We start from the raw sequence: 26,184 nt of genomic DNA, 5'->3' as shown, positions 1-26,184 counted from the left end.
GAACCTGTTGATGGAAATGAGAAAGTTTCAGTGGTATTTTTGGAATGCTATAATTGCATAGCAGCAGGAAGTTAAGGCCACCTAAATTTGAGAATACGAAATGAGAAATAAAATGCCAAATGGATGTGGGGTTTTTCAAGTAGTTTTTGATCCAGTTTATTTTGAAGGTGTTATTAAGTGCACCAAAATCGATAAAATTCAAACCACCTTTGTCACAGGGGCTTAAAGTGACAGATTTTCGTAGGTAGTGGGTTTTATTCTTCCATAAAAAATTGTGTAAGACTTTGTTAATTGATTTACAAGTAGTGTTATCAACATGTAAAGATTGAGCAGTATAGGTTAGACGAGAGATTCCTTCAGCCTTTGAAAGCAGAACTCTGCCCTTCAAAGACAAGTCTCTCTGGAGCCAGTGATTAAGGATTTTTTTGGTTTTTTCTATAATGGGAGTGAAGTTTATAGCGCTTCTGGATTGCTCATTTTTAGTGATTTGAATACCAAGATATGTTACAGAGTTTTTTACAGGGATTCCATGAATTGAGGCCGCCAAGCAGGCTTTAACAGGCAAAAGTTCACATTTATTTAGATTAACTAAGGGAGAGTCCGGAGGCTTTAGAAAAGGATTGGATAGTGTCGACTGCCGCCGATACTTGAGATGCATCTCTGAGAAATAGAGCAGTGTCATCTGCAAGCTGGCTTATGAGTATTTCTCTGTTGAGCAATGACCAAGCCCTTTAACGGACTAAGTTTGATGTGTGAACTAAGGAGTTGTACAGAAAGGAGAAATAGATACACTGATAGGGGGCACCCCTGCCTCACTCCACACTTCAGGGGAAATCTGGGGGAAGTACCGCTAGCAAGCTTTATAGAACTATTACTATTGGAATATAACATCTGAACTGCATTGCAAAAGGATTGACCAAAGCCAAATTTATTCAAAGCCGTAATAATAAAATCATGTTCCAGGGTGTCAAAAGCCTTATAGAAATCAAGAAAAAGAATAAAACTGTCATCTTGTACAAGTTCTGAGTAATCCATTATATCTAAAATTAGTCTTATGTTGTTAGAAATATGACGATTCTGCATAAAACCAGATTGACTCTCATCAATGACTGTATCTAAAATAGGTTTTACTCTATTTGCAAGAATCAGTGCTAGTATCTTATAATCATTATTCAATAAAGAGATTGGTCGCCAATTATCTAAGAGCAGAGGGTCCTTTCTTGGTTTCAGAATCAGGGTGATTAGTCCCTGACATAAAGTGGGAGGGAGTGCACCCCTATCAATGCTTTCCTTAAAGACTTCCAAAAGAAATGGGGCTAAGCTGTCAGAGAATTGTTTATAAAGCTCGGCAGTAAGGCCGTCTGTCCCGGGGGACTTGTTTAGCTTAAGATACTTTATAGCATCTGTGACTTCATTCAGGGAAATTACCCTGTCACAAAACTCACTATCAGCCTCATTCAGCTGGGTGATATTATTTACAGAATTAAAAAAGGAAAAAGCAGCTTGAGGGCAGTACTTGGAAGAGTAAAGTTTACTGTAAAAATCTGCACAATATTTCGCAATGGTGCTCTGATCATTAGAAATTGTCCCGTTAATATTTAATTTTAGAATAGAATTAGTGTTGGATTGATTTTTCTCTAGTCTGAAAAAGTAAGCCGAATTCTGCTCACCTTCTTCAAGCCACTTTTTGCGAGACCGGACAAATGCTCCTTCAGCTTTGCGCTTATAAATCTCATCCAACCTATGCTGCCAGTCATTTAGTACAGTCTTATCAGATTCACTGAAAGCCTCTATCGGTTTGGAAGTAAAAAAAGCAATATTCTCTATTACCTCTGTCTCCTCAGCCCTTCTTCTCCTTGCTAACTCAATGCAGTATTTTCAAAAAAATGTACCAAGTTCATATTTCAGAAGCTCCCAGTTATTACAGAATATCTTTTCAGCTAAAGCTTTGCTCCAATAATGTTTTATCAGATTATGAACTTCGGTAATCACTTCTTTATGCTCGAGGATAGTACTGTTAAGCTTCCAATATGAAGCTTAGCACTAGAGGAGGAAGACAAAGGGACAGTTAAATGAATTGTTTTGTGATCTGAAAGTGGCGTAGGAAAAATATCTGTTTTAACTTCCTTCAAATCTTTTGAAATAAGCCAATAGTCGATGCGCGAGTGACTGGTCTGTGTCTTGTTGCACCAAGTATATGCTCTTTGAGCCGGATGCGAGTCCCTCCAGGAATCAGCCAAATCAAATCTTTGTGCAAATAGCCTTATATGTGAGGTAGAGGAGTCTGAGCTTCTAGAGGGCCATCTATCCATACTGTTGTCCAACACAGTGTTGAAGTCGCCACCAAAGATAATGAAAGAATCTGGATATTTGGATAACCAGTACAGCAAACGCTCTTCCAACTTGTCAAAAAAGATATTATTCTCTGTTTGATAGTTGAAGCCATACACATTGACTAGAATATAAAGGGACTGTGCAGCCTCGAGTATTACAAAAATGTAATGGCCATTTTTATCGCAGTCAGAGATCAAAATTTTCCCATTAAATCTGCGTTTCAGTATACAAACACCTGCAGCCCGCTCTGTGCCATGGGACATCCACAAATCATCACCCCACTGCGACCTCCAGAAAGATTTGTCTTGTTCTGTTGAGTGGGACTCTTGTATAAAGCAAAAATCTATGTTAAACTGCTTGCAAAACAAAAATACGGCTTTACGTTTAATGTTGTTTCTTAAACCTCTCGCATTTAAGGAAATAATGGACAAAGACATAAGGATAGAATAAGATAAAAAAAAATTATAATAAAAAAAAAAAGAAATAAATGAAAACTTAGACCGAATAAGCAAAAGAGTAGTTAAGTTGAAAACCTGTGGTCACCTAAGAGAGTAACAGGTAAACATAGGCTATCGTGTTTTGAGGTGTTGGAATGAAACACCGGAAGTCCCGGACGTCGACGTCACTTAAAAAAAAGCGATGCATAAGGATGTAGTGTAACGACGAATTATTATTTTTTCCTAAGTGTTGACAACTTAGTGTTAACTAATAATTGTTGCAAACTGGTACTACCAACAAAATTTTAGTGCATTCCTGGAACTGGGCGTTGTTACACTACATCCTTATGCATCGCTTTCTGCCAGGACTTTTACGTGCTTTTCCCAAACCACTGAAGTGACGTCGACGTCCACTATTTTATTACGTGCACTTTTAGCTTCATCAGAGAATGTCTAATATGGCGAGAAGTTTCACTCTCACTACACTTCCGGCTTCTGAACTGGTTGCAGTTCCACTCTGATTCCATATGAGGGCGCTCACAGGACGAGTGCAGAATGAATGGAGGTCAATGGCGGTATACCCCTCAAAATCCACTTTTCTCAGGATATAATTTTTTGTCTAGTAATTTGAATGTTGTATTCGAAAGGAGATGCAAAGAAATTACACATTGCTGGGTGTTAGATTTTTTAGAGTCACTTATTTGATTTAAAAAAGTCTTTCAAAATGTCAATGACGTCAGAATGCTGACGTCATTAGCAGAATGCTAGCGTGTTATGGGCAACAACAACTCAACCTGTAAGAAATCAAAACGACATAAGTACTCGTTCATTCAACTTTCGACCTAAAACCCATGTTGAACTTGCAAAATCTACAATCACATCTGAGATTTCTCAACGGCAATCGGGTGAAAGAGACAAATTTAGCCGTCTAGCCCCATTGACTCCCATTCATTTTGCACTCATGGCGAGCGCCCCCAGTGGAACTCTGGTGGTACTACAACCAAAATTCGGTACAATAGGGCTTAATAGGGAGTGGACAGGCTCTCCGTAGACGGGCTCTGGCTTCATGAACAGGCAGCTCAACATAGAAATAATCCAACCTTATTTGATTAAAACTATATACAAGTTTTAATAACAAAAACTATATACAACTATATACAAGTTTATACAGCGTTTTACATTGGAATAAGCCTCGCCCTTTCACGCAGGGCAACTTCACTGCTTAATTGATTTGCGCAGTATATTTTCAGCTGTCTGGGCTGACTTTAAAAAAACCCAGCTCAAACATCCCCTCAACTTGAATTATTGAACAAAAGCAAAGAAGAAAAAGTGTCTGACACTTACCTAATGGCAAAAAGGGCAAAGGTATAAGCAAGGCGTAGCAAGCTTTTCAAAAGTGTGGGGGATGGATGTGGTTTGTTTATTAACAATAAAAACGATGAATACAATGACAAGTACAAAAGGTATAACAAACAAGATATAAAAAGCTTCCCGTTTAAATGAGTGATACTAGAAAAAATAAGTCAAAACTCTGTTGTGAAAATACACATCAGTAGACTTGCTAAAGAATCAGAATCAGAAATACTTTAATAATCTTTAATATATAAGTAGGCCAATATATGTACACTACTGGTCAAAAGTTTTAGATCGGTAAGATTTTTTAAAGTTTTTAAAAGAAGTCTCTTCTGCTCACCAAGGCTGCATTTATTTGATAAAAAACAATAATAGAAAAAAACAAACTGTTTTCTATTTTAATATATTTTAAACTGTAATTTATTCCTCAGATGAAAGCTGAATTTTCAGCATCATTACTTCAGTCTTTAGTGTCACATGATCCTTCAGAAATCACTCTAATATGATGATTTGATGATCAAAAAACATTCATTATTATTTTCAATGTTGAAAACTGTTGTGTACAATGTTTTTTTTTTTTTTTTTTTTTTTGATGAATAGAAAGTTCAAAAGAACAGCATTTATTTAAAATATAAATATTTTCTAACATTATAAATGTCTTTACTGTAACTTTTGATCAGTTTAACTCATCCTTGATGAATAAAAGTATTGATATATTTTATTTATTTCCCAAAAAAATTAAATTAAAATTCTTACTGACCCCAAACCTTTGAACGGTCGTGTTTAATGTTACAAAAGCTTTAGATTTTTAATTTCAGAAATTCTTTTAAACGTTCTATTCATCATAGCATCATGAAATAAAATTTTTCATTTTAATTTCACAACTTATAAAGCGTTAAAATTATGTATTCAATTTACATATTAAAACTAGTGTATGAAATGGCAAATGTAAATTATATAATTGAATAACCGTTTTCATTTTGCACCAAACGTTGCACAAATGTAATGGAAAATTTACATTTAAATACAGAAATGCATTGCCATTTTACATATTGCATTGTCATTTTGCATATTACATTTCAAATTGAATATTGATAGGCTATGGAATAAAATAGTTTCTCCGTACTATGATAACAGATCACTCTAAATTGTAATGAAGACATGCATTTTCTGTAAAGCTGCTTTAAAACAATATGCATTGTTAAAAGTGCTATACAAATAAATGTGAATTAAATTAAATTGAATTAAAATATTATTCACTGACTGTCAGCAACAACTAGTTTAAATTTCACTGGACAATGTGAAGTGGAGTAAAAAAGTAAAGTAATTTTCCAGTCATTCATAAACCGGTTGACAATCACAAGCGATCTGATAATTGACAACAAAGCACTACACAAAACCAGAATCAAAGGGCACATTAATGGTAAGTAATATTCACTGATCAAAAACTATCATAAGTTAAATGAAGCCCAGGCATCTCCAGCCCTAGTCAAGTCAAGTCAAGTCACCTTCACCTTAATATAGATTGTTTCAAGGCAGTTTTACAGTGATAATAGGAAATTAAATATTACATTAAAAACGAAGCTTGGTAGGCTGAATTGTATTTTAGGATATATTTTGGGTTTAAACAAACAAACAAACAAACAAACTCACAGTTGTCGAGTCTCTCCTGCACTGACCGGAGTTCAGCCGCCTCCTCTTTACATCCATGAGAGACGAATCTTCCAAAGAGACAAACCTTTGAACAATGTAAAGCAATGTGTAATATGAGTGTAAATAATATTAGGCTACACAAACTTTTAGATTATTTGCACATCACAAGATTTACCCAATAATCGACGAGCGTGAGAGTGCAGTGAAATGCGAGACTCTCTATGTTTCAGCAACAGCTGTGTGTGTGTGTGTGTGTGTGTGTGTGTCGCAGGGCTTGATTTCTGCTGGAAAGGAAAAACAACGGTCTTAACTTTCGATTTCCTGAGAACCAAAGGAAGCGTTTCCTGTAGGCCTATGGGCTATAAACATATAAACATATAGCCTAAACAACATTTTAAAATAATAACGATAATATTAATATTAACAGAACAGAACATTAAACATAGTAAATGTAAAACATTTTTTTATATATAATAACAATAAAAAAAGCACCCAACCATAAAGCATTTTTTGCCTTTTTGATAATTTAGAAGTTTTGGTTACACTGTATTTTACAGTGTAATATTATGCAGGCCTACTGTAGGGTTAGGATTAGGCTAGTTGCATGTGCATAATTTACTGCACTAAAAACATATTTTCAGGATTTGTTATAAGCTGCAAGACTGCCGAATGACTAAAGAAACGATATTAGCAAGATGGTAGAAAACTGCACATTTTTCAGGGACCCAGAGAAGAAGAAAGCCAGAGCATCAAAGAGACAGAGCAACAGTTTCAATCTACTTTTATCCTTTCCTGACCATGTGACTAAAACCCAGATGTGAGACATTCAAACTGACCAATCAGATAATTACACTTCCCCCACTAAAGGTGTGACAAGTACAAACATCAGGCCTAGATCACTATCAGAAACCTCTGTGCCTTTGGGAACTCCAAATGGTCCTTGTGGTGGAAAGAGGGGGAGGAAACAGTAAAGCAAATATCTTTGTTCATTTAAAATATCTTGGATTATTTTCAATCCTACAACTTTTTATCTTTTGTCAAATCAACTTAGATAATTAATGTGGTTCAGATAACATAATATTTTGAGTTTCTGTTTATTGAACCAAGCACCTTCATTGTATTAACTCAAATTTTTAATTTCAATGAATTCAAAATTTGAAGGCAACCAGGTAACTTACTTTTTTAAGTTAAATCAAGAATAATTTATACAGTGTGTTATTACTATAGTAAGTGCATGTAACGTGTAAGAAGTGACCCAAGTTTTCATCACAATCATTTCTCAGCTTTCAAATGTGTGCAGTCCTATAATCCATACATGACATTATCACCAAAACATGGTTTTCCAGGTTAATATTGTGCATATGGACTCTCTGTTTAACCGGATCATTAAACTGATGACATCCAGTAATGCTCACAGTGTACAGCACTTTAGTTCTTCATGTGATGTAATGGGGAACTGACAGAATCTGATCTTGAATAGGATATGTATTAAATATGTATTCCCACACACACCTGACCTTTCTAATGGCGAGAAATAAGAAAACTCTGCTAATCCGGTATTTATGATGAATGACTTGACCCTTGTGCAAACTTATGGACAAACAATCACTTTATTCCTGTTTTCTGCTTCTGCATATTATAGAGCCAACTGGATAAATTATGCAGCTATAATTGAGTGTGTGTGTGTGTGTGTTGGTATGGATGTCAGAGTGTGGTTTGTATGTGTTTAATAATTTATTTGTGTGTGTGTAATATTTGAAAGAGAAAAACTCAACTGCAAATCTCAAAAACTTTTTTTACTTCAGCAATAATTTGCCAAGGGTCTTCTTTAAAACTAGACCAAACTTAAGCTTCACATTTTGATGACAGTTTTTTGGCAGACATTTCTGTCCTCTATGGACCTATGTGGAACTTTTTTTAATTGATGCACAAGGGTTAATTTGTTTCACTATAGTACTTTCTAAATATTTACTTCCCTGCCCTTACCTTCCATTCCCATTGGACAAAGACCAGAACTGCTCCTGCATTCTTGCAATCAATTACATGCAAGAACGTGTGCCTGGCAAACAACAGAAATCCATCTCTACATTACGATTCAATGTTTTGTCTTGTCAAAAACGACCGATTGGTCCAGCATTGTTTTGCTGTTGGAGGATAAAGTACATAGATTAGATTAGATTAGATTCAACTTTATTGTCATTACACAAGTACAGGTACAAGGCAACGAAATGCAGTTTAGGTCTAACCAGAAGTGCAATAGCAGCAAGTGCAGGATATACAGTGGTTCCATAGTGCAGGACATGGATATGTACTGAATAAATATAGAGTTAAATACTATTATAAACAGAATTTTACAGATAGATTTGTCCTATGAATATAATATACAGATAATATAATATACAGATAACTATTACTGTGAACAGAATTTACAGCTAGATATGTACTGAATATAATATACAGATGGCTATTACTATAAACAGAATTTTTACAGATAGATATGTACAGTGAACATAATATACAGATGGTTATTACTATAAACAGAGTATACAGGTGAATTCAATTCAATTCAATTCAATTCAAATTTATTTGTATAGCGCTTTTCACAATACATATTGTCTCAAAGCAGCTTTACAGAAAGTGCATTTCAAAAATGTACATAGAAAAATACAGTTAGTTAATCATGCATTAATTTAGGGCATAACATATCGCCGGCGTCGAGTCGTCTCCTCACAGGCGTGGAGTCGTCTCCTCACGGGCTTCGAGTCGTCTCTGCATGGGTGTTGGGGCATCTGGAGTTTCCATGAGAGGCTGGATACAAACTGGAGCTGACGTACTCTATTTACCTCGGGACTAGCGTCCCGAGATAACAACAGAAAAGCAGATGGGAAATAATTAGCGTAGCTGCTGTTCCTAATATTAATGCATTCAATCTGATTCAACTGTAGTATAAAAGGTAAGTATTATGTGAATGCTTGGCTAAAGAGATGCGTCTTTAATCTAGTTTTAAACTGGGACAGCGAATCTGAGCCTCGAACAATATCCGGAAGGCCATTCCAGAGTTTCGGAGCTAAATGTGAAAATGCCCTCCCTCCTTTAGTGGTCTTAGATATCCTAGGAATGACCAGAAGCCTCGAATTTAGTGATCTTAAAGAGCGCGATGGATTGTAGGGCGATAGAAGTTCCGTTAAATACCCAGGAGCTAAACCATTTAGGGCTTTATAGGTCATTAGTAATACTTTGTAATTGATACAGAACTTATAGGTAACCAGTGTAGAGATGATAGAATTGGTGTTATATGATCATATTTTCTTGACCTAGTAAGAACTCTAGCAGCTGCATTTTGGACTAACTGTAGCTTGTTTATTGAGGATGCAGGACAACCAGCTAATAAAGCATTACAGTAATCTAGTCTCGAGGCTGGCAGTTATAAAACCTCTCATTACTGCCAGTCATGAATGCATGAACTAACTTTTCAGCATCAGAGACAGATAGCATATTACGTAGCTTAGTAATGTTTCTAAGGTGGAAAAAGGCTGTTCTTGTAACATATGAAATATGATTTTCGAAAGACAAGTTGCGATCTAGTATAACCCCCAGGTCTTTTACTGTAGTGGATAAAGTAACAGGACATCCTTCTAAATTGAAGTTGCATTGTAAGAGGTTTTGTGGGCAGTTTTTTGGACCCATAAGTAATACCTCCGTTTTATTTGAGTTTAATAGCAGAAAATTACACGTCATCCAGTATTTTATATCTTTAACACACTCTGTCAATTTAGATAATTTATTGTTTTCATCCGGTCGTGATGAAATATATAATTGAGTGTCATCAGCATAACAGTGGAAATTAATTCCATGTTTTCTTATAATATTACCAAGCGGCAGCATGTATATTGAGAATAGCAGAGGGCCTAATACAGATCCCTGCGGCACTCCATAGTTTACTGACGTTATCTTCGATTTTTCCCCATTTAAACAGACAAAATGGTAGCGGTCTGATAAGTACGATCTAAACCAGCTTAATGCCTGTCCATGAACACCAGTGTAGTTTTGTAGTCGATCTAAGAGTATTTTGTGATCTATAGTATCGAACGCAGCACTAAGATCAAGTAAAACTAGTATTGAGATACAGCCTTGGTCAGAAGCTAAAAGTAAATCATTTGTAATTTTAACGAGCGCAGTTTCAGTGCTATGATGCGGTCTGAATCCTGACTGAAATTTTTCATAGATATAATTTTCTTGCAAGAAAGAGCACAATTGAGCGGACACAACTTTTTCTAGTATTTTAGACATAAATGGTAGGTTTGAAATGGGTCTATAATTTGCTAGGTTATTATGATCTAATTGTGGTTTCTTAATGAGAGGTTTTATAACTGCCAGTTTAAATGTTCTTGGAACATGACCTAAAGATAAAGACGAGTTAATAATATTGAGGAGAGGCTCTTCCACTACAGGTAACACTTCTTTCAGTAGTTTAGTGGGTATTGGGTCTAATAAACATGTTGTTGGTTTAGATGCAATGATAAGTTTATTTAGCTCTTCCTGTCCTATAGTTGTAAAGCGGCGTAGTTGTTCTTGAGGGGCGATAATTGAGGCTGAATCATAAGACACCATTAAAGATTGTACATTTACAATTGTGTTTCTGATGCTTTCTATTTTCTCAGTGAAGAAGTTCATGAAATCATTACTACTGAACTGTAACGGTATATTTTGCTCAGGTGACGTCTGTTTATTTGTTAGTCTAGCCACGGTGTTAAATAAAAACCTTGGATTACTTTGGTTATTTTCTATTAGTTTGTGGAGGTGCTCAGCCCTGGCTGCTTTTAGGGCCTTTTTATAATGTGACATACTGTCTTTCCACGCGATTCTAAAGACCTCTAAATTAGTTTGTTTCCATTTACGCTCTAAATTTCGAGTTTCTCTCTTGATAACATGCGTAGCAGCACTGTTATACCATGGCGCTTTAGTTTTCTCTCTAACCTTTTTTAATCTAATTGGTGCAACGATGTCTAATGTACTAGAGAAAATGGTGCTCATAGTGCTAGTCATTTCCTCTAGTTCATCCGTTTGTTTGGGTTCACTGAGCAGCTGAGATAGATCAGGTAAGCTATTTGAGAATCTATCTATAGTGGTTGGAAGGATTGTTCTGCCTGGTCGATAACGTGGCGCAACATGACAAATTTCAGCAGTACGTATTATGCAAGTTACCATGTAATGATCAGTGGCATCATCACTTTGCGGTATAATATCTATATCGCTTGGATTGGTTCCATGTGATATAATTAAATCTAGCGTATGATTAAGACGATGAGTGGGACCAGTAACGTTTTGCTTGACCCCAAAGGAGTTTAATAAATCTGTAAACGCAGCCCCTAACGCATCATTTGGATTATCTACGTGTATGTTAAAATCTCCAACAATTAATGCTTTATCGACATTGACAAATAGGTCTGATAGAAAATCTGCAAACTCTTTTAGGAAATCAGCGTAAGGCCCAGGCGGTCTATATACGGTAGCCAAGGCTAGAGATAATAGGGATTTATTTCTTACATCTAAGAGTGTAACATTTAGTACAAGTACTTCAAACGAATTAAACCTGTGACCTGTTTTTTGAGTAACATTAAGAATGTCTTTATAGATTGTTGCAACACCGCCACCACGGCCAATCAGACGGGGCTCATGTTTATAACAGTATCCAGGAGGAGTAGACTCATTAATACCGAAATAATCATTTGGTTTAAGCCAGGTTTCAGTAAGGCAAAGTACATCGAAACTATTATCTGTGACCATTTCATTTACAATAACTGCCTTAGGTGTGAGCGATCTAATGTTTAGAAGACCCAGCTTTATAAATTGTTTTTGTTCACTAATATTGATATTTTCTGGTTTAATTACAATTAGATTTTTCCTAGATCCTACAGTAGATTTAATGTTTGACCTCACTAAACGAGGAATAGACACAGTTTCAATATAATGTTCTACATTGGTACTTATATCAATTAAGTTTGGACAGCAAAGAGTGTGATTTGGACTTTGACTTACTAGTCATATGGTGTGCAACGCCTTGGAGATGTTGTCCGACAGAAGAGCCGCTCCGATTCTGCTGGGGTGAAGTCCATCAGCACGGAAGAGCCTAGGTCGCTCCCAGAACAGATTCCAATTATTTACAAAGAGCAGTCTCTGTTCGTTACACCATGACATTAACCATTCATTTAGAGCAAATAATCTACTGAACCTTTCATGTCCTAGTCGGTACGTGGGAAGCGGTCCAGACACGATGATCGTTGTTTCAGGCGATGTGCTGCGTACCGTCTCGATCAGGCTCCTGTAGTCCTTCTTCAGAACCTCTGTCTGCCGCAGCCTGATGTCGTTCGTTCCCGCGTGCAGCACGACAGCTCCGATGCGCTCGTCACCATTCAGGATCTCGGGGACCTGCGCAGCCACATCGAGAACACGAGCACCAGGAAAGCAGTGAGTGCGCACCTTACCTTTACCTGAGGTAGCGTGTACATGCCGGACGATGGAAGTGCCGATGATCACAGCGTCGCGTCCCGTCTCGCGAAGAGGGGAGAAGCGGTTCCGGGTGGAGATCTCGAAAGCCGAGTAGGGTATAAACGGAGGTCGGAGCCAGCTGCAAATGGGTGGGTTAGCAGCAAGTGGGTGGAGCTTTAGCCGCAAGTGGGCTGTACAAGCTTCCAGAGGATTTTGATTGGTTTGATTGGTTTATTTATATATCACCTGTGTTGTAGTAGCCAGAGCCATAGAGAGAGAGAGTTGCGACACTCTTTGATGTCGCCGCTATGGCTGTCACGTGGTTCATGTAAGACCCAATAGTTCCAAAACGTACGCTGGCTGTCATGTTCTTCTATGGGACAGACAGCAGCGATTGCATTATTGAACGGTAAATATAAAATAAAACACACACCCAAGTACTTTTTCAGCTGTTATTGCATTATTGCATTTTGTTAATGTCAGTTTTGCATTTGGAGATAAGTTTTAGGCTATACTTTTGGAGGGAAAAGCTTAGTGTTCATGTTCGCATGGGTAGTAGCACTGGCTTTAGCGGCTCAAACTTAACTTTTCCATATCATTCATCTGATGATGGACGTCTCATGATATTTATTTTAGCACAACTGGGCTGTATTAGGCTATTGATTCCCGTGATTTTGCTTATAAATTTTGATTCAGCCATTAGCCTACCTTCATGATCACGCAAAGAGTTCTGCCGTGGCGGTCCGTTCAGAATTCGCTTAGAAGCTAGCTCACTTCTTCTGATGAAAGTGGCCCACAACGTGAAACATGATCATGTTAAGACTAAGAATATTATTTTAAGATTAAGGCCATACACATTATCAAAACTATAACAGATTAAAAACGAATTTAAGCATGGCTGATACAAATGAAGGTTTTCAAATAAAATATTTTTTATTAAACAATGACAGACAACAAAAATGTGTGCTTGTGTGTGTGAACAAGAAAAACAAAAACCAGGGGCAGGTGATCCATGAAACAGACAGGACTGGTGATGGCCATAACAATCCTAAAGGTCCAGCATTGTTCTCACAAGCCGCTTCACTCAAGACAATAATAACATAATGAAAAGTTAGTATATCCCAAAAAATTTAATTAAATAAAAGTTGCTATAAAGGTGGTAGCGATTCATTACCGAACTCTTAGCTGACGAAGTCGCGCTAGCTAACGTTAGGCAGTGCTTGAAAATTGGTTGAAACAACCAACATAAAATATAAATAATTACGCTGTGCATGTACAAATGAAGACCAGTATAAGCATCGCAAAGGGCCTCTGATACAATATAGACAGTTGACAATTCAAAAGAGGTCGATATTTCAGCAACTTAACTCTGGAACAACTCGACGCGCAGCAATGTAAGTGAATGGTGTCCAACGCCCAAATGACAGTGTTTGGAACTATTCCGATCTTCAAATCCCGGAAGTAGGCGGTTAAAAGCGCCGCCATTATTTACAACGGAGGTCTATGGGAGTGTCGCAACTCTCTCTCTCTATGGCTCTGGTAGTAGCTATTGGTTTATGCTCCACAGTTGGTGGCGGTAATGTGAAAGTTTTGTTGCGATCCATCAGAAAACAAAGAAGAAAACCGCTTTCACATGTCAGCGTGCCGTTGAGATGAAGGGTTAAGCTTGTTGTACAGTTTTTAGTTTTGTAAAAAAAAAAAAAGCATTATACGTTCTGAAAAAGGCCATTTCATAATGGCGTTTGTACACTGTTTTTAGTCTTGATGTATTAAAAAAAAGAATAAGGGTAAAGTGTATCCAAATAAATTTCTGTAGTTTTTTTAGTAGCACACAAATTACACCATCTGTAACGTGCATGACAAGGATCTTTTCTGCATTCCATTTCTACAATTTGCCCTCCAGATTATGGATTCTGAAGACCATAATAAGGTATTGTGGCAGTGTAATTTTTGTACGTTTTAGGACTGCATTGATTTTCAAATTGTAAATGTCTTAAACGTAAATGGATTTGATATTAGAATACAACTCCTAACTTAATTGTACAATGCATGCAATTCTTTTAAAACTTGTTTTCATTGTAGTTATGCTTTTTATGCGTAATCCACAGTGTAATGTAATGTAATTGAAACGTTTGTTTTAATATCATAATTATTTTATAAAATGTATTACTCATAACAATCAGTGAAATAAATGTGAAACGCATGTTATTGTGTTTTAGGTTCACTTATCAGTGAAAGATGTGCACGAGCTGTTGTAGCTGGTATTGTCAGCTTTTTATATTTTGCTGATATTTTTTGGTCAAACAAAAAAAATTAATGGATAATTTTATCACTTTTTTTTTTATTCTAATCCTCTTTCAAAAGAAGAAGAATGCTCTGCACTCCCTGAAACCTATGGGAAGAAAAAAACTGAACTTGCATATGAAAGTAAGAACTTTGATATGAAACAAAATACATATACTATGCTGGGTTTCAAATTATGTAACTTATTTATTCAGAAACCTTCCACCCTGGATTTTGCAGTTTTCACTGCATGCAGATCAGTTCTAATGAGCTGATATAGTGTCCTTACAAATAACTAAAAAAGACTCAAAATAATCAAATCAAATAAACACTTTTGCAATCAATTCTGAGTGACTTGTACATGATTTTATTCATTGAAAAAAATAATTTATCCACCCTGAGATTTAAATGTAATATATGTGTAACACGTTCAGAAGAACATTAGTCTGCTATTTAAAAAAAAATTATGCAGTAAAGATGGATGGTAACTTTTTTTCTTTTTTTTTTTTTTACATTAGCCAAATGTTTTTCATGTATTTACACATTCACTTCACTGAGTCCAATTGCATCACATTTTAATATGTTCATTTACTTGATACTGTAGAATTGTAGAATATGTAGCTAATATTCAGAAATATGCTTGAATAAGGCCTACAGCCTGATGAATTTAAAACACCATCACTTTAAGTCTGGTAAAAGGTGTAAAGACGTGACTTCATCATTGACAGTGAGTGGTATTGGACACACACAATAATAACAAAGCTGTAAGAAATCAGACCATGATGAGGAATGTAATATTTGATCGTTTATTTTCATTACTGTCGCTACTTCCTGCCATACTCATTCACCGCCGTCCTCGGCAATGACAGCTTGGGGATTTCCGCATAAGCTCCTCCCACTTGCGGCGTAAACTCCTCCCACTTGCACATTTGTGAAATCCCTCCTACTTGCGGCATAAGCTCCTCCCACTTGCGGCGTAAGCTCCTCCCACCTGCAGGTCTCCGGGCTGCAGCGATACATACATGCGAAAGCCGGGAGGGGCGGAGAGGTCCTTGCTCTGGTCCTGGCTCGCGTCTTCCGCTGTGGAATCACCCAGGGTCCGTGGTGTTGTGTCGGTGCCGGAGTGAATGAAACCAGGGATGATCGCGTCCTGACGAGGTCGGAGTCAAAAGGTTACTAACCACTGACTTGTGAGCATCAGCGCGTGATGTTTCAAGCGCTGATCGCCGATCTCGCCGCTCGGCTTGTCTCTCTAGTAGGTCGCGGATCTGCTTTTCCACCGAGTCCAACTCTAGCTGCACAGAATGCAGCTCGAACATGTCCTCACCTGCACTCAAAGGTAACGTTAGACACACATCCGATATATTCGATATATTCGGCATTATAGCAGATGTGCTATAATGGCGAATTATAGCTTTAAGTGATACAGGTGTAAAAAAGACGATCAATAGAATTAGGCCACGCGTGTAATGCTAGCGGGCTAAGGCTAGTAGCGGAAGTTCGGAAAGTTGGATATAAGTAGCGATATCAGAGCAATCCAATTGTTTTTTAAATAGAATAGTATTCCAGATATGTTCACACGCTGTAAAAATGAAAGTGTTCGTTTGTAAAAGAGTGTAAAGAAGAAAATCACGGTTTATGAATTAATTCGACGGAGCTCCAAACACAACAACGCACTCAATCGTGACGCATGCGCAGTCTAATCTGTACTATGAATATATATACAGATGGCTGTTACTATAAACAGAATGTGAGCATAATATATAGATGGCCATTACTATAAACAGAGTTTTACAGATAGATATATGTAATAAGCTAGGCTAAGATGAGCAGTATAACAATGGAATTAAGTAGTGCAAATAAAGTTTGGACAGAAGCTATCCGAGTAAAAGTGCAGTGGAAAGTAATTGCATATTACAGTTAAAGTACGGTATTGTATATGTAAACAATTGGTACTGTAAATAACAGTCGGCAGTGCAAATTGAGCATATTCCAGTCAAGGTAAGTAGGTAAGTAGTGCAAGATGCATATGTAAACAGTTGTTACTATAATAACAGTCAGCAGTGCAAATGAACATTATAGTATTGCAAATAACAAAATGGAGGCAGGTGTGAGGAGGGAGAGGAGAGTCAATCAGTATATGAGGGGAGTGGGATCAATGAGGGTTAGAGTTTAATAAAGAGACAGCTCTGGGGAAAAAACTGTTCTTTAGTCTGCTGGTCCTGGTCCGGAGGCACCTGAAACCCCTGCCGGAGGGCAGGAGAGAAAACAGTCTGTGGGCTGGGTGAGAGGAGTCCTTAAGGATGCTGCGAGCTCGATGCAGACAGCGTTTCCTCTGGATGTGCTCGATGGTAGGTCCCAGTGATGCGCTGGGCGGTTTTCACCACCCGCTGCAGTGCCTTGCGCTCTGCAACAGAACAGCTCCCATACCACACTGTAGCACAGTTGGTCAGGATGCTTTCTATTGCACAGCGATAGAAGTTCACCAGGATAGTCGAGGAAAGCTGATTCTTCCTCAGTGTCCTCAGGAAGAAAAGGTGCTGGTGAGCCTTCTTGACCAGGCAGGAGGTGTTGGTTGTCCAGGACATGTCCTCCGAGATGTGGGTCCCCAGGAACTTGAAACTGGAGACACGCTCAACAGCCATTCCATTGATGTGGATGGTGTCGTGTGTGCCTCTTGACACTTTCCTGAAGTCCACGATGAGCTCCTTCATTTTGGTGGTGTTGAGGAGCTGGTTATTTTCAGTGCACCATGTGGCCAGGTGCTTGATCTCCTCCCTATAGGCAGTCTTATCGTTGTTGCTGATGAGACCAATCACCGTAGTGTCGTCCGCAAACTTGACGATGGAATTAGATCCATACACAGGCTTGCAGTCGGAGGTGAAGAGGGAGTAGAGAAACGGGCTTAGCACACAGCCCTGTGGTACACCAGTGTTGAGTGTGATGGACGTGGTCCAAAAAGTCCAAAATCCAGTTGCACATGGAGGTGTTAATGCCCAGGTCTCCAAGTTTGGCTATTAACTTAGTTGGGATGAATGTTGAATGTGTTGAATGCTGAGCTGAAGTCAACAAACAGCATGCGTGCATAAGTGTTCTTATTGTCCAGATGTGTGAGCACAGAGTGCAGTGCCATGGAAACTGCATCCTCTGTGCTCCTATTGGTACGGTAGGCAAACTGGTGTGAGTCCAATGTGGGTGGTAGAGAGTCTTTTAGGTGTGCCAGGACCAGCCGCTCAAAGCACTTCATTACGATGGGTGTGAGTGCTACAGGGCGGTAGTCGTTAAGGCACTTCGGGCTGGAGTGTTTTGGCACTGGCACAATGGAAGTGCATTTAAAGCATGTTGGTACAGCTGCTTGGGCAAGAGACAGGTTGAAAATGTCTGTAAAAACCCCAGCGAGCTGCTCCGCACATGCCCTGAGTACGTGTCCAGGGATGTTGTCTGGTCCAGCAGCCTTGTGCGCGCTGATCCTGCTCAGTGCATTGCAGACATCTGTGGAGGAGAGTGTGATCGGCGGGTGGTCAGCTGAGGATTTGAGCTTGGTGGCAGTTTCTCTGTTGTCTCTTTCAAAGCGAGCATAAAAGTAATTTAGCTCGTTCAGGAAGTTGACATCAGTGGCTGCGGGGGTGGAGTGAGTGGGTTTGTAGTCACTGATGGCCTGAATGCCCTGCCACATGCGCCGAGGGTCAGCGTTGGAAAAGTGTCCCTCTATCTTAAGCTTGTAGCAGTGCTTGGCCTCTTTGATGCCCCTTTTCAGATTTGCTCTGGATGTGCTATAGGCTTGTGCATCTCCTGATCTGAAGGCAGTATTGCGTGTCTTCAATAGGAGTCGCACTTCCCCGTTCATCCATGGCTTCTGATTTGGGTATGTGGTGATCTGCTTCTGGGTTGTAACCCTGTCAATGGTGGTATTAATATAATCCAGTACAGAGGAGGTGTAGCAGTCAATGTCCGTGTGAGAGCCACTGGTGGCTTGAGAAGCAAACATACTCCAGTCTGTGTGTAGAAACCTTTCCTGGAGTGAGGAATCTGCCCCCACAGGCCACACCTTGATGGTCTTCACTGATGGCCTCACGCGTTTGATGAGAGGTGCATATTTGGGGGTGAGGTACAAAGAAAGGTGATCTGACTGTCCCAGGTGGGGGAGGGGTGTCGCGACGTAAGCTCCAGCCATGTTTGTGTAAACATGGTCTAAGGTTTTGTTTCCTCTGGTGTGACAGGAAACATGCTGGTGAAATTTCGGTAGCACTGACTTTAAGTTTGAATGATTAAAATCACCCGCAACAATAAACGCAGCTTCCGGGTGAACGGTCTGTTGTTTACTGATGGCTGCGTGAAGTTCTTTCATAGCAAACTTGGCATCAGCATCCGGGGGAATATAGGCTGCAGTTATAATAGTGGAAGTGAACTCCCGCAATACATAAATAATGGTATTGAGAATTGAAATGAAATACAAACAGAGTTTTGTGTAAACTCGCTGTATCTAACCACTGTATCTAACCACTTTAAAAATGTCCAGGTTAATAAGCTCTGTGTATTTCAGGATCAATGTTTAGTGCTAATCATTCTGTTTTACTTTACTAGTGAATTGCAATGAGGTAATGCGTACTGGTTCTCCACAATTACATTATACACAGTGTAAACAGAACATGTAATTTAAACTAAAGGTCCAATATCTGAGCAATGGTGGGTGGAGTGAATAAGGTGAATAATATAGTTCGTGAGGATGGTAAAAACTCGCTTGGATTTGCACAATAGCAGCTTTTATTAACACTACATGTAAAAAGGCATTGCATTTGAATCATTTCCCCCTCAAAATGTGCCATTTAAAAATATATACTGAACATTAAAAAACATGTAACATTATAAAAGCTCCATCTGGAATATTTCAGCTCAAAACGGCATGCATTTCATCTCCCAATGCCGTATGCACTGTACATCTGCAGGAGAGACATCTTCATAGTGCTCTGAAACAAAATAACGTCTTTCCTGGCATTTCCTAACAAAAAGCCCACAGTTTTTACATCAGGAGTCCACTAAAACCAAGAAAATTTGTTTTCCATTATAATAACCATTTAAGAAAATCACCTGAAAGCTAAAAAAATGTATCCGCACTTTCAGAATCCAAGGGAATGAATTCATAGTTTACCATGTTTTGTTAAAAAATGCCGACATACAGTATAAAAGTGGATGACTGAAGTTATGAGCACAATACAGGATAATTACCTTAAGTTTGTCATCAAAGTATATATCCAGAACTTTTGAAAGCGTAATACCTGTAATGTCATACAGTTGGTTTTATGTTAGAGACATTGAAGGAATAGCTCACACAACAATGTAACTTTACTTGTGGTTTCAAACCAGTAGTATCATAGAAGTAGTTGCGAAAGTTTTTTGAAGCCATACGATAGCTTTATCTGAGAAACGCTGAGTATCTAGCCTTGTCGTCGTTCACAAACATGATTCACGCTTCCATATATTCTAGACACGCTGTGATGTGATTGATCACATGACGTGTGAGAACCAATGATCTTTGGCTTTACTGGTGTCAAATCGGGTGTGACGTTGCACAGTAGAATTTCTTGCGTTCACTTCAAGTGTTCAACAACAAAACAATCCCTCCACGTAAAGAAGGAAGGAATGACTACAGGGTTTCTCCTCCTCCTCCGGCGAATGATCTCGGCTCATCTGAAACGAGCACGTAAGGCACTGAAAGATGCGATGGTGATGCGAGACACAGCCCAGACACTGCAGGCCCAGACCGCGCGCACACACACACACTCATCCCAGAAACGTGTGTGAATGGGTCATGTGACTCTACGGATCTCCAGCCTCCTGCGGGTCTGTCTGTATGAGCATCTCTGTGCTGAGCTCAGGCTGAGTGGGAGGAGTCTCTGTGGGCAGAGTCTGAGTGGGAGGAGTCTCTGTGGGAGGAGTCTCTGTGGGCCGGCTCTGAGTGGGAGGAGTCTCTGTGGGCGGGGTCTGAGTGGGAGGAATCTCTGTGGGCCGGCTCAGAGTAGGCGGGGTCTGAGTGGGAGGAGTCTCTGTGGGAGGAGTCTGAGTGGGCAAGGTCTCTGTGGGAGGAGTCCGTGTGGGCGGAGTCTGAGTGGCCGGAATCAGAGTCAGTTCAGAAGAGTGATAGTAAGGCAGAAACAGTCGCTCCGCTGCACAGGAACGCATGGCCAGATGTGTGTGTTGCAGGAGAAGAGGGAATCGGGAGGTGAAGTAGAAGACAATTTCATCAGGAGTGGATCCCAGCGTTTCCTGGACTTCACTGGGTAACTCTCGGTAATGGTGTTTCTATAGGAGAAAAGAGATTAAAGAATTCAGATGACGCTGAAGAGAGAATGTTTTTGTGAAATGGTTTGCAAATGTTTGGTTTTTTTGCAACATGGATGTAAAGTGTAAGTTTAGTTGTGTATTCAAATCAATTAATAGAACAAAACGTGTTACAGTATTTACTAATCTTTGTTAATGTTATTTAATTAAAATCCAGCTGTTTGTTCATGTTGGTTCACTGTGTATTAGCTAATGTTAATAAATACAACCTTTGATTTTAATAATGAATTAGTAAATGTTGAAATTAATATTAACAAAGATTAATAAATGCTGTAGAAGTATTGTTCATTCTTAGTTCATGTTAACTAATGAACCGTATTGTAAAGTGTTACAGTAATTAATGTAACTGATGGTTAATTAGCAGCTATTTGAAAAAAAGCTTAAAAATGAAAAAAATTTAAAACATGTAAAATATGTGATAACCAACAAAACAATTAGATACAATGTATTGAAAAAAACACACAATTCTTATGCCACATTTCTTTCACAAGTTGTTGAAACTCAAAAAATAATTTCACGCCGCTGTAAAGTGTGTTGCTATAAACACAAGATATTTGGTATTTGGTCTCGGTAAACTCATGTACCTTATTCCTCATGGCACGTAACAGATCTCTGACCGATCCGCCTTTGTACGAACGAAATCTGCGTAGATCTGTGGAAAGAACACTATAATTGAATGGTTTGCAGAGCAAAATGTTCAAATTTAAGACTCAAACAAGAATTAAAACTAGACAATCATGGCAGAATTGCATGTGGTTAATCTATTCACAAACTCTTAGAATTAAAAAACTAATATTAAATCCAGTAATCCAGATGCATCAGTGCTCACCGGTCTGTAGAGGAACCCTCCAATATGATCCCTCCAATCAGCTTTGACCACGACCCGCCCCCCTCTCAGTCACGAATGCGCATGCGTTGCGTCTGAACGCGTTGTTGTTTTTGGAGCTCTATCGATTTGATTTATAATTCTTGATTTTTCTCTTTAAACTCACTTACAACGAACATTTTCTACTTTTCCTCACTGAGAAGCACTACTGCTCAAACCTCATAGTTACAACGCGGACTGTTGAGCTGACGCGTCTCAAGCCTTAGTGATCCAACTCCGGATACTCTTATAGGTTACTCTAGTGGATCACGGCTGAACGCGTCTTCTCCACACTCATTTACAAACAAACATTTTTTCGCCTATCGTGCGTCTACTCTACACCCTTACCACTAAAAAGACGGATTATATCCAAGACTTCAGTCATAAATTAGTATTAATATTGATAGCATCACTGGTAGCTTCGTTGCTAACTCACTGTCCATCTGTTAAAATGGCGAATATATCAGATGTAAGTAGTCTCCCTTTTGGTGCAGGTGAGGACACATTTGAGCTGCACGCACTGCAGTCTGAGCTGGAAGCTGTTGAGAAACAGATCCACGACCTTTTATTGAGACAGGCCGAGCTGAGAGACCGGTGTTTAGCTCTTGAAACATCACGCGCCGATGCACACAAATCAGTGTTTAACGTTACTAACCCGCTGACTCCGACCGCGTCTACTCCGTGCGTTCCTCAGCATCGGTCGCGATCAGCCATGGTCTTGTTCACTCCGGCTCCAACACGCCACCACGAAGCCTGGGTGGTTCCGCAGCGGAAGACGCGAGTCAGGTTTAGACCAAGACTTTCTCCGACCCTCCCGGTTTTCGAGTTATCCACACAAAACCGCTTCTCCCCTCTTCACGAAACAGAACGTGATGCTGTGATCATCGGCGATTCCATCGTTCGGCACGTACACGCTACGTTAGGTAAAAGTAAGGTGCACAGTCACTGCTTTCCTGGTGCTCGTGTTTCTGAAATCGCTGCTCGCGTTCCCGAGATCCTGAACGGTGACGAGCGCGTCGGAACTGTGGTCCTGCACGCGGGAGTGAACGACATCAGGCTGCGCCAGACGGAGATTCTGAAGAAAGACTTCAGGAATCTAATCGATACGGTACGCAGCACATCGCCTGAAACAACGATCATTGTGTCAGGACCGCTTCCCACGTACCGACTAGGGCATGAAAAGTTCAGCAGATTATTTGCGCTAAATGAATGGTTAATGTCATGGTGCAATGAGCAGAAACTGCTCTTTGTAAATAATTGAAATCTGTTTTGGGAGCGTCCTAGGCTTTTCCGTGCTGATGGCTTACACCCAAGCAGATTCGGAGCGGATCTTCTGTCGGATAACATCTCCAAAATGTTAAATACCCTTTGATTAGTAACCAAAAGTCCAAATCATAGTCTCTGCTGCACCAACTTAACTGATATAAATACTAGTGTAGAACATTGCATAGAAACCGTGTCTATTCCTCGTTTAGTGAGATCAAATAATAAATCTACTGCAGGATCTAGGAAAAATCTAATTGTTATTAAAACAGAAAATGTTGCTATTAGTAAACAAAAACAATTTCTAAAGCTAGGTCTTCTAAACATTAGATCACTCACACCTAAGGCAGTTATTGTAAATGAAATACTCACAGATAATAGCTTCGATGTACTTTGCCTTACTGAAACCTGGCTTAAACCAAATGATTATTTTGGTCTAAATGAGTCTACTCCATCTGGATACTGTTATAAGCATGAGCCCCGTCTGATTGGCCGTGGTGGCGGTGTTGCAACAATCTATAGAGATATTCTCAATGTTACTCAGAAAACAGGTTATAAGTTTATTTCATTTGAAGTACTTGTACTAAATGTTACGCTCTTAGATGTTAGAAAAACATCCCTATTATCTCTAGCCTTGGCTACCGTATATAGACCGCCAGGGCCTTACGCTGATTTCCTAAAAGAGTTTGCAGATTTTCTCTCAGACCTATTAGTCAATGTCGATAAAGTATTAATTGTTGGAGATTTTAACATACACGTAGATAATCCAAATGATGCGTTAGGGGCTGCGTTTACAGATTTATTAAATTCATTTGGGGTCAAGCAAAACGTCACCGGACCAACTCATCGTCTTAATCATACACTCGATTTAATTATATCACATGGAACCGATCCAACCGTTATAGATATCATTCCACAAAGTGATGATGTCACTGATCACTATATGGTAACTTGCATATTACGTACTGCTGTAATATGTCATGCGGCGTCGCGTTATCAACCAGGCAGAACAATCCTCCCATCCACCATAGATAATTTCTCAAATTGCTTATCTAATCTGTCTCAGCTGCTGCCTGAACCCAAACAAACAGATGAACTAGAAGAACTAACTAGCACTATGAGCACCATTCTCTCTAGAACATTGGATGTGGTTGCACCTATTAAATTAAAAAAGGTCAGAGAGAAAATTAAATCACCATGGTACAACAATACTACGCATGTTTTAAAGAGAGAAACCCGTATTTTAGAGCGTAAATGGAAACAAACTAATTTAGAGGTCTTTAGAATCGCGTGGAAAGACAGTATGTCACGTTATAAAAAGGCCCTAAAAGCGGCCAGGGCTGAGCACCTCCGCAAACTAATAGAAAACAACCAAAACAATCCAAGGTTTTTATTTAACACCGTGGCTAGACTAACAAATAAACAGACGTCACCCGAACAAAATATCACGTTACAGTTCAGTAGTAATGATTTCATGAACTTCTTCACTGAGAAAATAGAAAGCATCAGAACCACAATTGTAAACGTTCAATCTTCAATTGCGCCTTATAATTCAGCTTCAATTATCACCCCGCAAGAACAATTACAGTGCTTTACAACTATAGAACAAAAAGAGTTAAATAAACGTATCACTTCATCTAAAACAACAACATGTTTATTAGATCCTATACCAACTAAACTATTGAAAGAAGTGTTACCTGTAGTGGAAGAGCCTCTCCTCAATATTATTAACTCGTCTTTATCTTTAGGTCATGTTCTAAGAACATTTAAACTGGCAGTTATAAAACCTCTAATTAAGAAACCACAATTAGATCATAATAACCTAGCAAATTATAGACCCATTTCAAATCTTCCATTTATTTCTAAAATATTAGAAAAAGTGGTGTCCGCTCAACTGGGCTCTTTCTTGCAACAAAATGATATCTATGAAAAGTTTCAGTCTGGATTCAGACCGCATCATAGCACTGAAACTGCGCTCGTTAAAATCACAAATGATTTACTTTTAGCTTCTGACCAAGGCTGTATCTCAATACTAGTTTTACTTGATCTTAGTGCTGCGTTCGATACTATAGATCACACAATACTCTTAGATCGACTACAAAATTATACTGGTGTTCAAGGACAAGCATTAAGCTGGTTCAAAATCATACCTATCTGACCGCTACCATTTTGTCTATTTAAATGGAGAAAAATCGATCATAACTCCAGTAAACTATGGAGTGCCGCAGGGATCTGTGTTAGGCCCTCTGTTATTCTCAATATATATGATGCCACTTGGAAATATTATAAGGAAACATGGAATTAGTTTCCATTGTTATGCTGATGACACTCAAATATATATTTCATCACGGCCGGATGAAAACGCTAAATTTTCCAAATTGACAGAGTGTGTTAAAGATATAAAAGATTGGATGACGCGTAATTTTCTTTTATTAAATCCAGACAAGACAGAGGTAATACTTATCGGTTCAAAAAACCGCCCACAAAACCTCGCACAATACAACTTTAACATCATAGGATGTCCTGTTACTTTATCCTCTACAGTAAAAGACCTGGGTGTTATACTAGATTGCAACCTGTCTTTTGAAAATCATATTTCATATGTTACAAAAACTGCCTTTTTCCACCTTAGAAACATTGCTAAGCTACGTAATATGCTATCAGTTTCTGATGCAGAAAAGTTAGTTCATGCATTCATGACCTCGAGACTAGATTACTGTAATGCTTTATTAGCTGGTTGTCCTGCATCCTCAATAAACAAGCTACAGTTAGTCCAAAATGCCGCCTCTAGAGTTCTTACGAGATCAAGAAAACATGATCATATAACACAGATTTATCATCATTGCATTGGTTACCTATAAAGTTCCGTATTAATTACAAGGTATTGCTACTGACTTATAAAGTCCTAAACGGCTTAGCTCCAGTCTATTTAATGGATCTTCTATCGCCCTATAATCCATCGCGCTCTTTAAGATCACTAAATTCAAGGCTTTTGGTCATACCTAGGATATCCAGAACCACTAAAGGAGGAAGAGCATTTTCACATTTGGCTCCAAAACTCTGGAATAGTCTTCCTGATACTGTTCATTGCTCAGACTCGCTCTCCCAGTTTAAAACTAGATTAAGGTCGCATCTCTTCAGCCAGGCATTCATATAATATTTTTAATC

General features: G+C 38.8%; 2 protein-coding genes and 2 long non-coding RNA genes across 5 annotated transcripts in view; 2 read left to right on the top strand and 2 right to left on the bottom strand.

Moving 5' to 3' along the window:
* Positions 1–5,797, bottom strand: part of LOC309509844 (sterile alpha motif domain-containing protein 9-like) — a 58,040-nt gene extending 52,243 nt beyond the window's left edge. Inside the window, exon 1 of one of the 2 annotated variants that reach the window (XM_082184805.1) lies at positions 5,778–5,797. The gene's annotated coding sequence lies outside the window, so the exon portion shown is untranslated. The remainder of the gene's footprint in view (positions 1–5,777) is intronic. The other variant, XM_082184808.1, reaches the window with a different exon arrangement.
* An 8,367-nt stretch (positions 5,798–14,164) lies between these two features.
* On the top strand, positions 14,165–14,736 carry LOC309512925. Its single transcript, XR_014211218.1, has 3 exons — positions 14,165–14,196; positions 14,486–14,527; positions 14,631–14,736. It is a non-coding gene; the product is annotated as an uncharacterized lncRNA (long non-coding RNA).
* A 4,337-nt stretch (positions 14,737–19,073) lies between these two features.
* Positions 19,074–26,184, top strand: part of LOC309512585 — a 65,423-nt gene continuing 58,312 nt past the window's right edge. Inside the window, exon 1 of the long non-coding RNA XR_014211092.1 lies at positions 19,074–19,938. This is a non-coding gene — a long non-coding RNA (uncharacterized lncRNA). The remainder of the gene's footprint in view (positions 19,939–26,184) is intronic.
* LOC309512087 (uncharacterized protein) lies at positions 20,118–21,780 on the bottom strand. Its single transcript, XM_082187497.1, has 3 exons — positions 21,734–21,780; positions 21,473–21,554; positions 20,118–20,849 (listed from the first exon to the last, which is right to left on the bottom strand). The coding sequence occupies exons 2-3, from the start codon at positions 21,482–21,484 to the stop codon at positions 20,367–20,369; spliced, it is 495 nt and encodes a 164-aa protein (XP_082043623.1). The 5' UTR covers positions 21,485–21,554; positions 21,734–21,780; the 3' UTR covers positions 20,118–20,366.

The sequence above is a fragment of the Leuciscus leuciscus genome (genome assembly GCF_965113295.1).
Source record: "Leuciscus leuciscus genome assembly, chromosome: 1".
Lineage (NCBI taxonomy): Eukaryota > Metazoa > Chordata > Actinopteri > Cypriniformes > Leuciscidae > Leuciscus > Leuciscus leuciscus.
The sequence above is the reverse complement of the archived record's forward strand: the minus strand, read 5'-3'. Positions and strand labels throughout refer to the sequence as shown.